Source organism: Lepisosteus oculatus, chromosome 2 (assembly GCF_040954835.1).
Source record: "Lepisosteus oculatus isolate fLepOcu1 chromosome 2, fLepOcu1.hap2, whole genome shotgun sequence".
In the NCBI taxonomy this organism is placed as follows: domain Eukaryota; kingdom Metazoa; phylum Chordata; class Actinopteri; order Semionotiformes; family Lepisosteidae; genus Lepisosteus; species Lepisosteus oculatus.
The window spans coordinates 50332138-50346454 of record NC_090697.1 but is presented as its reverse complement, the minus strand read 5'-3'; the positions used below and the strand labels follow the sequence as shown (position 1 = coordinate 50346454).

The following is a 14317-nucleotide window of genomic DNA, read 5'->3' as shown; positions in this document are numbered from 1 at the left end:
TAAAATGCAAGAGCGTTCTTGTTTTTTATTAAAAATAACACTGAATATAAAATTTTTAGTACACTGAAAGTGCTTTTTCAGAGAAGTAACAGTTTTTAACATTAAATTTCATATAGGGCAAAAATAAAACAAGATTTACTGTTACTAGGTTTTTACAGCAATTTCCTAAGTGAGATGTCTGATAAAAAGTTCCTGTATTATGTAGCTAAGGTTATGTAACTAATGTTCTACAAAATCCCCCAAAGTGGATAAATCTTTCAATTAAAGAAGAGTTAAACTTTCACAATCACACAAGCATTAAGCGCTTGCTCACCGCGGCTTGTCCCAGATAGTCTTCGTCCAAAAGATGCAGAGAAGTCTGTGGTATAATTCCACGCAACAGTCTGGAAGCATGAAAATATCTCTGAAAACTCAAGAGTCTTTTCACTTTTTTCTTTGTGCCAATTTCACCTGAGTGTGCTGTAGCTGCAAGAAACATAATGGAACACATATTAAAAAATAGCATGGATGGATATTTATTATAATGTGCTACTTTTCAAATCAGTAAGTAAAGCCACATCTTGTAAATAATATTTGTCTTTCTTTGATTTAATTCAGATCAGAGTTTAAAGAATCCTTAGTACATTGAATATTTCATTGCCGAACGATGCACGAGATGTTGTTTCTTAGAAAAGTGTATAACACATTTCAGAACCCAAAAAAAACATATAATCAAAAGAAAAGGAGCTGGTTGAAGCTAAACACATGAAGCATTTTTAACAACCATAGGAATGAGTCAGCTGAGGTAAACCTACAGTACTTAGCAGGAAAAAAGCCATTTTCTAGAAAAATCATCATGTGTTTAGCTTCAAGCAGCTCCTTATGTCTTCCTTAAGATTTTACTTTTACTCTGGAGTGGTCACATATGTGTCCTTTGACCACTGTAACAGGGGAATGTATACCAGTACCTCTCTCTCATACACACATAATTCTCAAATTGGCTTTTTGTTTCATAAAAAAAATAGCTATTCTGCATGGAAACACTGTATGTGACACTAAAGTGTAAAAATGTCTGAATTATCAAGTCTTACAACTTTATAGGTTATTACTGAATGTGTTAGATCTTATCAACCCCCTAAACGCAAAAAAACAAACTGGTATAATTGAACACATGGTATTTCCTTACTGTTAAACTCTGTAATGAATTCAATACCATTACATTTTCTAAAGCTAAAAATGACTTTTAACTTACTCTTGTGCTTAGTGTAAAAGTAATACAAAAAGTAAATGTACCTACTGTATATCTTCAGCACAATAAGAGTCACAGTTAAAACGAACCACTTAAAAGAATCCTCTAATCGAACACAGTGGAAAGTATTTATAGATAAGTTTTCAACAAGGCCTCCAAAACAAATGGCATACCAAGACTATTATTATGCCAGTGAAAGATAAAAAGGGATTTTCAGCAGCCAGTGTCAGCTCTGGAAAACACAAAGCTCACAGGAGGAGCTTTAACCTGCTCACAGGAGGAGGAGAATGGATAATTCACCGTTAACCTGGTGTTAATGTATGTCTGTTACACAATACAAATACAAATGACCAATGGTCTTACTTTCACCTTTCAGTGCAAAAATCACTGAACCATTGAATTGACCACCCTTTTCTTTTGATTCACTCTCAACTAATTATGATCCAGAAGCTCAAAAGTGGTGCTTTTTCTCTTAGATTAAATCATTGATTTATTTGGTTAGTAAACTATAAAGGTTTGTGTAGCATGTTAAGTACAAGAGAACCATTAATATTTTCATTTTTTAATTAATTTTCACAGAAGGGGAGAAAGAGCTTCACAGATAATTTTTAACCAAAAGAACTTGCTTAACTTGCTTTCATTAAACAAAGAAATGACAGAAAAAATGCATGAAATAATAGGAAATAGTTATTGTGTTTAGAAACATTTAGAACTTTCCCTCTCTTGGATGTGTTGTTCTTGTTATTTTGGCTACTTTTAAGAAACTGATATCACATGGTACCTTAATATGAGATAAGCAGATCACTACAGATTGGTTGGTAAACTTTGTGAAATTATACACCAGACAACAAATTTAAAAGACTAATTGCACACCAGAATATTTAGCCCAGCTATAACACTATTGCCAATCAGAGACTGCAGAGAGAATTTATTAAAGCCTAGTATTTTGGTGAGTTTTAAGCTATTAATTTATGGACGACTTAAAAATGTACCTTAAAATGTAAAAGAGGTAAACTCAACATCTATATAATGTATACTGTAAGTATAGGGAAACTTGTGAATCAATCAAGTATTAAGTAGCACCTGTAGGCTACAAAAGAACAGGTAAAAGTTTATTCCATGTTGAAAAGAAAAGAGACACTACAACACCTGAAGAATGGTCCACAGACACAATGTTGTGTCTTATTCCTTTTCTCTTTTCAGCATGGAATCAAGTATTAATATGATTGTTATTGTAAGTTTGTACTTTCTAAAGAACATAAGAAAGGTTAGAAAGGAGAAAAGGCCATCTAGCCACTTTTCTTCTTTTCTAGCCCCATTCCCTTTCTATAACATAGTGAAGACATAGTGGAGATCCTTCATGACATTTAGAGTGAAGAGGCACAACTAAATAGCAGAGGCTGTTAGAGTCTAACAAATCTGCATCCATCTCATTCTGTCAAACCTCGTCACACCAGCTTGACACAAAAAGGAAAGCTCTTCTTCACTGTACTGTAAAATGTTCTCTCACTCCTTGAACTTTTTAAAATTAGTCATTGAGAGCTTAATTAAGCTCTCCTTTTAGCTAAGCAGAGTATTCTCAGAAATTCCAGCACTTCGTAAGGATTGGAAGTCCTACATGTCACGTTGTCTAGCTCTAAACAATGTGACATGTAGGACTGTCACTGTCAATTACCTGATGAGGCAATTGAATTTGTCAGACTAATTTTATTGCAATATGAGTTATAGTTTGTTGCTGTGTCATGTGAGGACTAGAGATACTTTATACTATATGTAAATTGACCATCAATTTGCGCAATTCTATCAGTAGCCAAAGTTTAATTTTTACAGCTCTGCATTGAAGCATCAGACAGATTAATGTGGAAAAGATATGGAGTTGAAAAGCAAACACTTCCCAGACTGAACATATAATATCATATACAATATATTGTGAGACTTCTTATGTAAACTTAAATGGAAATAAAAATTGTGCACAGTGTTTCTCTTTAAAAGGGTTTTTGTGGGGGTTTCTAAAGCAGGCAATATTAAAATAAAATTCTTAAAAGAAAAAGAAAATATTCTTATTGAATAAGAAACTCCAGTACAATATGGTTATGCGTAAACTACTAAACAAACAATATCAAGAGCAAAATCCCCCTAAATAATTAATAGATTGCCAAGTTTTCCTAGTAGGCTAACTTAAAATTTAAGAAGATCAACAAATATTTTTTTAAAGATAAGAATCTTGCTTATCTGGGGGTCATGCATTTGTAGAATTTACAGTGTCATTTCTTTCCATTCAATGTCCAAACATTTCACCATCTGTTCTCTAAATTGTTTATACTGTAAATAGCTTGTTTTATAAACACTTAATAATGTTGTCCAGTGCCCAGTGGGCACAATTTTATATCATGCAAGGAAGGAACAAAGAAACTAAGAGCAAGTACTAAAGAGAATGAACTGCATTTCCTACACCTAATTATTAGTACATGCATTATAGTTATTTATGAGACAGAAAGAATCAAACACTCTATTCGACAGACTAATTACACATCAGGTACTGTATACTGTATAACATGTTAGCTTAACTTTAATGTTAAGTTTTAACATTAACATCAACATTTTATTAATGCAGCTTAAAACTTTTGAGTGTGCCTCTGTTAGTATCTAAAGATATTTATTGATACAATCAATTCCTTTACCCAGGGGTGATATTATTAAAAACAAACTGAAATTTGTTTAAATTTACATTCACATTGTAATTACCATATCAGTTACATAATTATGGTGCAACTACTTGTAAGCATGTTATGAATACCCTAGCTGAGCTCCTATAAACAAAGTAACTAGTATGTACTGTAAATACAGGGAATTTAAATTTCCTGTACCTCTGTGTCATGAATTTCTCAAGTATGCCAAGAAACTGCTGTCAAGAGTCGTTAATCATCCAGTTAGTATATTACACTACCAAGTGAGCTCCTGAATAGCGTATTATTTCTAGGACTGATAAAAACATAATCAGTGAGAGCAGAGTGAACATACAAGAATTTCTCATCCATGGGTTCATATGTAATTTGTTGTTTTTTCCTTGAGCCTTAATCTTTAGGACTTGCTGGCTGTTTACTCTCCCAGGAAGGTAAATTATGAGACAACATTTAAAAAATATTCCTGAATGTGATCATAAATAAGTGAATTAATTGTTCATTACCAAACCTTTTTTTTAGTTTATAAACATTTTTAAAACTTCATTTTAATGTTTGGTAAATTCTGATAAAGACACATTTGTCAACGAGTTTATTTTTTTATATCAAGTTCTATCTCAGCTAACCCACCTGTGATTAAATAGACTTTAACTGATTAAATTAAACTCTGTTGCTCAGATTCTGATTTATAAAGGCACTGACAATAATCTGAATAGTCCTAATATCTATGCCAGAGCTTGGCATTCAGTGTGTTCAGAGCTTTTATAGTATGTTGGAGTTTTGTTTCTACAAGTCACGTACGCCTAATAGGAAAGGCTACAAATGAGAGACCATTTGACCTCTCTTACTTGTATTTTTGCAAGTAGCTTATTAATTCAAGGATCCCAGGGAATATGAACAATAATGTAGTTAGGAAATAAATCCTGAAGCCTTGAAACATTGTGCACATGAGTGCTTCATAATTTCTGTCTTGAATATATGTCCATTTCTTCCATTTGAGTGTTCTCTGAAAATTCTGCACTCATTTTCAGCCTTCCCATGAACACAGTTTTATTTTTTTTGTGAACCAAATATAAAGTTAATAATCTTTACAAAGAATCTGAGAGTTTATGTTCATGTGCCTAGGGACAACCACATTCAAGGATTTACATTTTTGTGAATGCTTAGAATGCTTGGTGAGAAAAGTTTGGCTTAACCCATTGGGTTAACTGATAGCCTTCTGGTCATAGGACAAAGGGGCTCGAACCCCATTCAGACTGAGTGCACCAAGGGATAACTGCAAGGTGGAGATGAGCAAAGGAGAGATGCTTGAGCTGGATGAGAAGTGAGGCATTTACTGTAAGTTTAGTTCCTCTTGATAATTTGGTGGTGATGGGGATAAGGCAACAGGTGTGCGAGATTGACTTGTTGTTATCCTCCCCAAACTTCAGTTCAAAACGTCTTACATAGTGTTCAGTTTTGATTGCAACTCACAAAAAGAAAATACTGAAAAGTTCACAGAATTTTACTGAAGTCCGCTCCCTGGGATCCTTCATGAAGAGACTTAATGAGATGAAGTGTGGGATAGAAAGCTACCAGCAATCAAACAAACAAAAAAGGATGAAAAGTGATTTTTTTTACTGGAACCTTTACATATTTAGGATCATAACTGTTCAGGTTGAAAGTCAAGGGTTTATTTCCTTTCCTTGTTATTTCTAAGTTTTGTTTACACAGTAGAGCAACACAGGACCAAAAAGTCCTGGAAACATAATATTTAGTATATTATATATATATTATAGATAGCCAGCAGCCATGTCACCCTGCAACTCGCAGCTGGCAACCCACTGAAGCTAAGCAAGTGTGAGCCTGGTCAGTACCTGGTTTGGAGACCTACTGGGAAAAACAAAGGATGGTGCTGGAGGAGGTGTTAATGGGGCCAGCAGGGGGCGCTCACCCTTTGGTCTATGTGGGTCCTAATGCCCCAGTATAGTGAAGGGGACACTGTACTGTAAAAATACAAGTTTCCCATTGGCCTTTACCAATCATGACCTCCTACTAATTCCCATCTTTGAATTGGCTTCAGTACTCTGTTCTCCTCCCCACTGATAGCTGATGTGTGGTGAGTGTACTGGCACACTATTGCACATTAGTTGTGGTGGAGTGGAGTCCTCATTACCTGTAAAGTGCTTTGAGTGAAGTGTCCAGAAAAGTTCTATATAAGTGTAAGTAATAATAATTTATTATTATTATATTTACCATCTCATAATGTTAAGGTACAGATGCATTAAGAATCGATTGGAGAAATACTGTGTAATGGACCTGGGTGGTAAACGTTGCTCCTGCTTAAGGTCTTTCAGACAGAGGTTCCCAGAGATGTTCCGGGTTCTTGGAAGTCAAATCCAGTTTTCTATCAGCAGCTGGGCCAGCAGAATGGTTCAGCTGACAGTCAGGCCTTCACTTGTGTGATTTTAAAAGCAACACACAATAAGCAACATTTGCACATTGTAGTTTGTTAGTATTGCTTCCTTCCTGGATACATTTATATAGCCTGTGGCAATCAGTCATCACTGACTCATTGCAGATAGTTAATCTGGGATGTCTTGGCTTGAAGAATAGTTGATGATACCACAAGGTATTGTTTTGAATGGTATTGCACTCAAGGTGGACTGAACTTACTGTTCAACAATCGGAAATCTATGAATGGGAACGACCCTCTACGCTCGGAGAGTACCCCGGTTGGCCCTCTTACTCTTCCATCTCCTGAAAGAAAACAAAGAGGTAGAGATAAAGGTCAAACCCTTGCCCATTGTATAGCTGAAATCTACTGTATGTCCATGGCTACTAATGGAAGAATTATGCTTTATTATTGTATATTAGGTGCACTGACTTCCTGTTCGCCTTTGACTCCCAATCAGAGTTATTTGAGCAGCTGCCAGTTTTCCACCAGAGGCTGTCAAGCAGTCAGAAACACAAAGGATATACGGCGTTGTTTTGTGTTAGAAAGCTAAGAAACCTCAGAAGAGACAACTCTGAGCTTCATGGGGGAGCAATTTCCTGGAAGGATGTTAGGCTGGATGATATATCTGTAACACACGGAAACAGAACCTGCTTGATAAGCAGAGCTGGCAAGTAGATAAAGCAGGCCAGCCCTCATTAACGCAGTGGTGTGCCTTAATGAGCATGAGCTGTGGTGGTGGGGGGAGTGTGAGGATGTACAGTATGTACTGTATACCACATAATTCTAAAACCCTACGCCTAAATTCAAGATGTTGGTTTATCTGGAACCCCAGAATCCCCTTGTTAAGACAAATGAACATGAATATAAACTATACCGTATATAGCTGTCTTATTATTTAACCTATATACAGAACTGTATATCTAACTGGGTTTTGCATTGTCGCTGTCTTCTGAAATTTGCCCATATTTCCCCATTCCACCTTCATGAAAAGCTAGAAATTCCACTACTGCTTTAATAACAACAACAACATAAACATTGATTAGTAATTGTTGACAGTGTTGTTCTTCGTAGTTTTCTGATCTAATATAATCAAATAAGTATCTGTATGGATCTTTAGGAATTACATGAAATGTAATAACTCAGTTAGCTTTTAAACAGAATATATTTAAAGAAACAAACAGAGGTTAACTTCACAACAACTGGGATATTTAGTGTTTATTATGATCTTCCTCAAAACGTTCAACACAGAAATCATGTTGAACAGATCTTGCATTGTTATTTAGTCAGAATGACTGATTTAAGTAAATGAGTTTTGGTGCTTTTTGGTAATATACTAATGAGATATGTGGATGATCTGTTATTCTTGAAATTGCTTGAAACCCATGAGTAGTTGGCAGTAGTTGGGGATAATGCCAATCAGGAGTTGAAAGGAAGTGAGTCTTTATAAGACACTAAACAGAACACAACGTTCTTGAATAAACTTGCAAAAGTCAAAAAGACAATGAAGACAACACCATAGAAAGCTACAGTAAGTGAAAAGTGTTCTTTTGTGTCAACAGTGGTGACTAGTATCTGTATGTACTAGTATTTGACTAGTATTTGTATGTATTCATTTTGTACAGCTTTGCTCAGTACCAAACAGTGGCGGTCTTTGGGGTTTGGAGTGTAGTCAAAACAGTGATTGTTTGAAAACAAAGTGTTTTGAAACACTTTTTCACATTTTTTTCTTACTTTATGAAGTAAATATCTATTTTTAAACATAATCAAATACTGTTATATATATATAGATTGAAGTCTTCCTTGAAAACTCAACATTTAAATTTGAATTTTATTAATTTACTTAAATATTTTTTGTTTGTCATAAGCCCTTTTTAAATGGCCAAAATTAAAGTACAGTATTCTAATATGTTACTAACATAAAATAGAATGAATTGACCTACAGTATATAGTCACAGGTGTATTGTCTTTCCCATTATTAATCATATCTGTCACACAAACAAGAAGAAACAATTACCAACTTTGAAAGCAGTACTTGAGAGCATACTAGCGTGCACAACTAATTGTTAGGACCAGCTGCTCTGCAGGACAGAGCATGCTAAATGGCTGCAAGAAGTTTAATAATTACTAAAGCCCTATTTGAATAATGCCTCATATTCCATTTATACTTTTAACAGGAGTTCTTTTTTCTGCTAGAATTGTGCTACAGTAAAACAGTGTAAAAAAGTGCAATGGTACAACTATTAAAAATCATTTAAAGGCAGATCCATTTTGTTTTGTCTCATATTTCTTATTTTCTATTTAGAAATTCTAAACGAAGAATTCTTCCTGGAATTTAAACTAATACAGCATTTAAAGAGAGACAAAATAAATACTGAGCTCTTGATCCCTAGAGCACTGTCATATGGCTGATTCCCACACTGGTGCTGTTATTTTTAATTTCTTCATTGCTTTTGTGCTCTTGTGCCTGTGGCACAAAGTGTACTAATAGTTCACTAGTTTTTCATGGAAATGAAAAAGAAAAACAGTTCAATCAAGTTTGTACTTTGAAGACACGCTCCACATGTTCCTTAAGGGGCTTTTAAAAATAAAAATAAAAATAATAATAAATACATAACTTTCAAGAGTAAAAATCCACTTATGGAATATGCTTGTGGTCCAAAATGTATTTCAGAGAACTCCAAATTCATCTGTTTTTTTAAAATAAAGTTGTGACATTTTAAAGGTGGACACAGAATTACACCCAAATTTCTGCAAATAAAGTGCTTAGAAAGATTAAGACACAGACAATGTAATTTTAGTTGAATTTAATTAAGTCCCCCCCCCCCTTCAACTAATCTTCTGTTGTCCTCTAAACTGCCCTGATGTGTGTGTCTGAAAAACTGAGAAGTCCTGGACTTTTCCTGAAGATTTTTCTCCTTGGTTCTGTCTTTGCAAAATTGCAAATAGCAGGGTAGTAAGAAAGTCTTGTTTTAACTCGTAAAACATTTGTGTCTATGTTAAAGGTTTTCAGGAAAGCCAGTTTTTTAACCTTTTTGTGAAGTTTTCTACTGCAGTAGCCATTTGATATGACCCAATAAACTGTTTGGGAAGGATATACAAAATTATATGGGGAATTACATTATTTCAATCAATTTTCTTTTACTTTATGTGTGATGTATGTTATTGTCATTATCCCCAAATACAAGTATGATCCGAGTAGTCATTTTAACTTTTGTTATAATGCAGGTGTGCTGAGAGGATACAGAGGTTCCAGTAGAGGGTGCTCCAGGAACAATCCAGCACAAATGCCTTCTGAGGAGAGAAAAACAGACTGTTCTAATTGTCTAATCTAATGACTGTTTTAGGTAAGCAAACCCCTCATATACTCATCAACTACTGCTCACCTGAAAACTATTGCTAATAACTGGAGAGAATTAAATATGGATATAATCTGTCTTCAAGAATAGAAAAGCATATTACGCCTATTAAAATAGTTTTATTACCATATTTGAATTAAACAATATTTTCATTTTTTAAAGAATACTGTCTTGTAAAAGATATTCTTTTTGCTACATATGAAGATCAAGGTGTATTCTTCTTTATTGTTAACTTTGTTCTCTGCATTTGGTATAATTTTCTAATTATGCTTGAAGTGTCAATAATGGTGTATTATATACATATTCTACAAAAGTGAAACAAGTGAAATTTGAAAGTATTTCTCTGGTTTGACGTCAGAGATTTTCCAATTACATATTAATCTTATGAACTTCTTTTTCTTGAAAAGAGTTATTTTACTTCATAATATAAAATTTAAAACTTCATAAACTTTATTCCATATTGCGAAATTTGTAAAAGAGAAATTGTATGTATGAATATTTTATACCACGACAGCAAAAATGCAAGCTTATAAAATTTCTGTTAAAATATGTTTTTAAACTTAATCATTTTCACCCTTGTCTGTTTTTAATAGAGAACAAATCCTTCTCTTAGGTTTGAATTTGCTTTTTAATTTGTATTTCATTCTTTTTCTTTCCATATATCATTCAGTTAAACACTAATAACTTGCAGTTATATATTGTAGTAGCTTTCAGACAGGTGTGCTGAGATGTTGATTTTATCCAACTCATGGTGCTGGGTTTCATTTTAACTAAGCTTTTGGTGATCTAATCCATCCCTAATTTGTTTAATGAAATCTCATAATTAATGTATTGCAAAATTGGAAATTTTAAATTAGTTTTAAGTAGCATGAAGAATGAAAAACATAATTTCAGCTGAGTGTTTAATTAAGCCACTGAGATCGGATTTTTTAAAAAGAATCATCAGATCCTGGACTCATGAGGAAACTGTCACACTTTAGTGTACATAGAGTTGGAGCTACTAATGGAAGCTCTCAACTATACCATCACAATTAATAGATACACATATAGAAGTTAATAAAATTTCAGATTTTTTGCTTTTTTATTTTTTTTGCCTATTATAGTGAGTAGTATTTTCATCCACTTCAACTCTTTTATTTTTACATTTTAATTTTATTATGCAACAGCTTTAATATATGAATATATATATAGTATAAATAATATATAATATATATAAATATAGTATAGAAAAACAAAAACATATCACGTCTAAGAAACATTAAATTGTTGACTTTATTCCAACACACCTTTTGGCTGATAAAATATATTTTGCTAAATCAAAATAAAGAGATAAAAACAACAACAAAAAAAAAGAAAATAAAGGTTTTCTTTTCTTGCAAAGGGTTTTTTTTTAAGAGCTTCACAAAGAAAATACCTTTAGAGAGCTAAACTGATGTCTGCATTAACAAATAGGTATTCCCTGGAGAAATGTTTTTAAGTAAAGTCATTGACTTGGGCCTTTTTTTCACCTTTTCAATGTTCATTGATCACCTGCCGTGTTTTGTTTTAATTTCAAACTTTGTACTGTAGGTACAGAACTCTCTTTGTTTGGAGAAAATTATTTTTGAGAAATTGTTATTGGATCAGGTTAAATGTAAATAACTTCAACATGTGAATTGTGAAGTGTGGCTTGCAAAGGTCTACCCTATTGTCACCATATTAAAAATCATGCTTACATTTCTAAAAGGAAAAGGAAACAACAGTTTTTCTAGAAGGATTTCAGCACATTGTTCAAGAAAACAGAAAAACTAAAAACAAAACAAAATATTAAACAAATAAAACTGTAGAACAAGAATGCAAGAAAAAAATGAAAATAATATTCAACTATGAAAATATATTATATTTTTATACATCGGCTTCTTTCTGAAATTTACATTTTTGTACTGTACAAATTGCCCAAATTTAGTATTTACCCTTTAAAATGAAAAGTTTTGCTTTACATGAAATTAACACCTGTTACTTGCTTCCTTGGGCTGAGCAGAACTTAAGAACTTCACTACTTTGTAAGTTCTTTTTAGCATAGTAAAAATATACATGTCAAGAAGAAAGCCTGTTTTAAGATAGAGGACAGAGCTATGCCGTTAAATGTCTCATAACTCAGAAGCAACTATTTCACCTTTATATTAGACTTAATGTGCAACTAATGCAATAGAACCATATTAGGAGCTGTATGGTTGCATGATTTACATTTGTGCTTCATTGATGTGTTGTATTTTCTGTTTTCCGATTGCTTCATCCAACTCTGGTTGCGGGGGAGCTGGATCATATCTTGTCAAGCATTGGGTGCAAGTGTGATATACCCTGAATGGAATGTCAGTCCATTGAAGGGCACACACTGACACACACACAAACAAAAACATGCTCACACACACCAGGGCAAGAAGGCCAATTCACCTACCAGTATGTCTTTGAACTATGTCTAATCTATTATTAACCTACTCCCCACCTCGCAACCTTCGCTCCTCTAATTCTGGTCTCCTTACTGTCCCCCAAGCCCGTCTACATGGTATGGGTGACAGGGCCTTCTCCTGTTATCCCCCTAAGCTCTGGAACTCTCTCCCCAAGGATATCAGAGAGTCACCTTCTCTAAACTCCTTCAAGTCCAGACAAAAAACCTTCTTCCTTAGAAAAGCCTTTACTTAACTGGTTCCATTCTTTTCCCCTCTACTCCTACTATTGTTAATACCACCATCTACTGTCTCATTGTGTTTATTTTGTGTATTTTTTATTGTTTATTTTTAATTGTTGTTTTTGCTGTTGTCATTCTGTAAGGCGCTTTGAGCAGCCACCTTTAAAGGCGCTATATACAATTAGGTTTATTATTATTATGGGAGGAAACTGGAGCACCTGAAAGAGACCTCCAGAAACACAGGGAAAACATACAAACTTCACACTGTTACTGTAGCACCACAGGTCACTCAGGGCCCCAGCAATGTGAGGCAGCAATACTAGCCATTATTCAAAAAGTACCGACTTCTCAAATAATTACTTTTTAGAATGGATTATTTAAGCACTATGTTTAAGAAAACATTACAATAAATATTGCATGAAAAATGTATTCTGTTTGCCCCCAATGAAACAGGCTCCCAGGTCTATTACAACATGAAAAATAGATTTTGAATTTTGAAATATGCAATTCTGAATGAAACAAACAATGATTTTACACAACCTAGGGCCAAAACAACACTGTGAGCCAGCTGGTTGCTTTTTCCAATTTGTTAAGGTACAGGTATGTTTGCAAAGGCAATGGAATACAACCAGTTTGCCCAGTGCTTACACACAATTTTTCAGTTTTTGAAATGAGACTGGGAGGTTCCAAAAAAAGTATTGAGTTCTGGGCGTTCATTATGCAGTATATATAATGGATTTTAAATATATGTTGCATATTCTTTTAGTATTATTTTGTGGTATTGTGGGCATTTTCCAATAGTTCATAAAAGAGTACAGTGCTAAAGCAGAGCTGGATCGCTAGGCCTGGTGTAGAAGAAGAGCCTCAATTCCCCTCTAACATTTCTGGAAGGCAGCTGGGTGTCATTCATGTGAACAAGTAAACCAAGGTGCTTAATACTATGGGCTTTAGGGAACCTATGAAAAATTTCACAACAGCAAGTATTGATACTGTTGTTGTAACCCACTAACCACTCTGGGATCATCAATGACAAAGTAACCATGACATCAGTTCAGTGTCCCATGTGAAGGACAACACCACACCCAGCACAGTGTCTCCTTTCACCATGCTAAGGCCTGGGTATGGAATTCAGGTCCAGAGGGGGAGCGCCATCTACTTATCCACTTACACATATTAAGAGATAAGATAAGATCATTTTATTAGACATATACAATTTCTTGCATTAGGAATGAGTCTTTTCACATACCCTAGCTTGCTCTCCATGAGACACAGACAAGGAGAGAAGCTTGAGGTCTGAGTACAGGGTCAGCTATTCTACAGTGGTGAAGGGCCTTGCTCAGGGGCCCAACAGAGTAGTAGTCTTCTGCCAACCACAGGATTTGAACGGGCAACCTTCCAGCCACAGGTGCAGATCCTTAGTCACACTACCACCACTCCACCAGCATTCTACAGCAGCAACATATTATTGCTCAGAGTTCTCCCATCCCAGTATCACCCAGTACTCCACAATCGGATGAGATGAGGCTACAAGGTGGTAGGAAGGACCTCTTCTCACCGTGTGAATCAATGTTTAAAGTGTCATATAAACAAACATGCTGGACTTTGGCGATTATGTTTGTGTGTAATGGAGTTGAAACAATCTGTATTTCGTGAAAATTACCACATTTCAATCTAGGCTTCAGTGATGTGAAAGTGTAATTTCAGTGCATATTTGTGTTAACCACAGACTGTAGATAAACATTTAAATGAGGTCATAATTCATTTTTTTCCCTAGTATCTCTTGTATACCTTCCAATCATAAAGCAATATGAGTGCATCCAAATGTTCAAATGACCTTTCCAGATTAGCTAGAGACTTTCCCATTCATGTTTGCTCCATCATTGTTATTTTGTCTGTGGTAAGCTGCCTTTAATGCGTCTTTTAAAATGAGTATTATTGATAGATTGA

The 14317-nt window shown here is 34.5% G+C and overlaps 1 protein-coding gene across 2 annotated transcripts in view; it reads right to left on the bottom strand.

Moving 5' to 3' along the window:
- LOC102690313 (3',5'-cyclic-AMP phosphodiesterase 7B) overlaps positions 1 to 14317 on the bottom strand; it is an 85026-nt gene that overhangs the window by 19576 nt on the left and 51133 nt on the right. For both annotated transcript variants that reach the window (XM_006625887.3, XM_015348014.2), the window contains 2 exons: positions 6565 to 6648; positions 314 to 465 (listed from right to left, as the gene is read on the bottom strand). In XM_006625887.3, coding sequence (XP_006625950.1) covers positions 314 to 465; positions 6565 to 6648 — 236 coding nt within the window. The remainder of the gene's footprint in view (positions 1 to 313; positions 466 to 6564; positions 6649 to 14317) is intronic.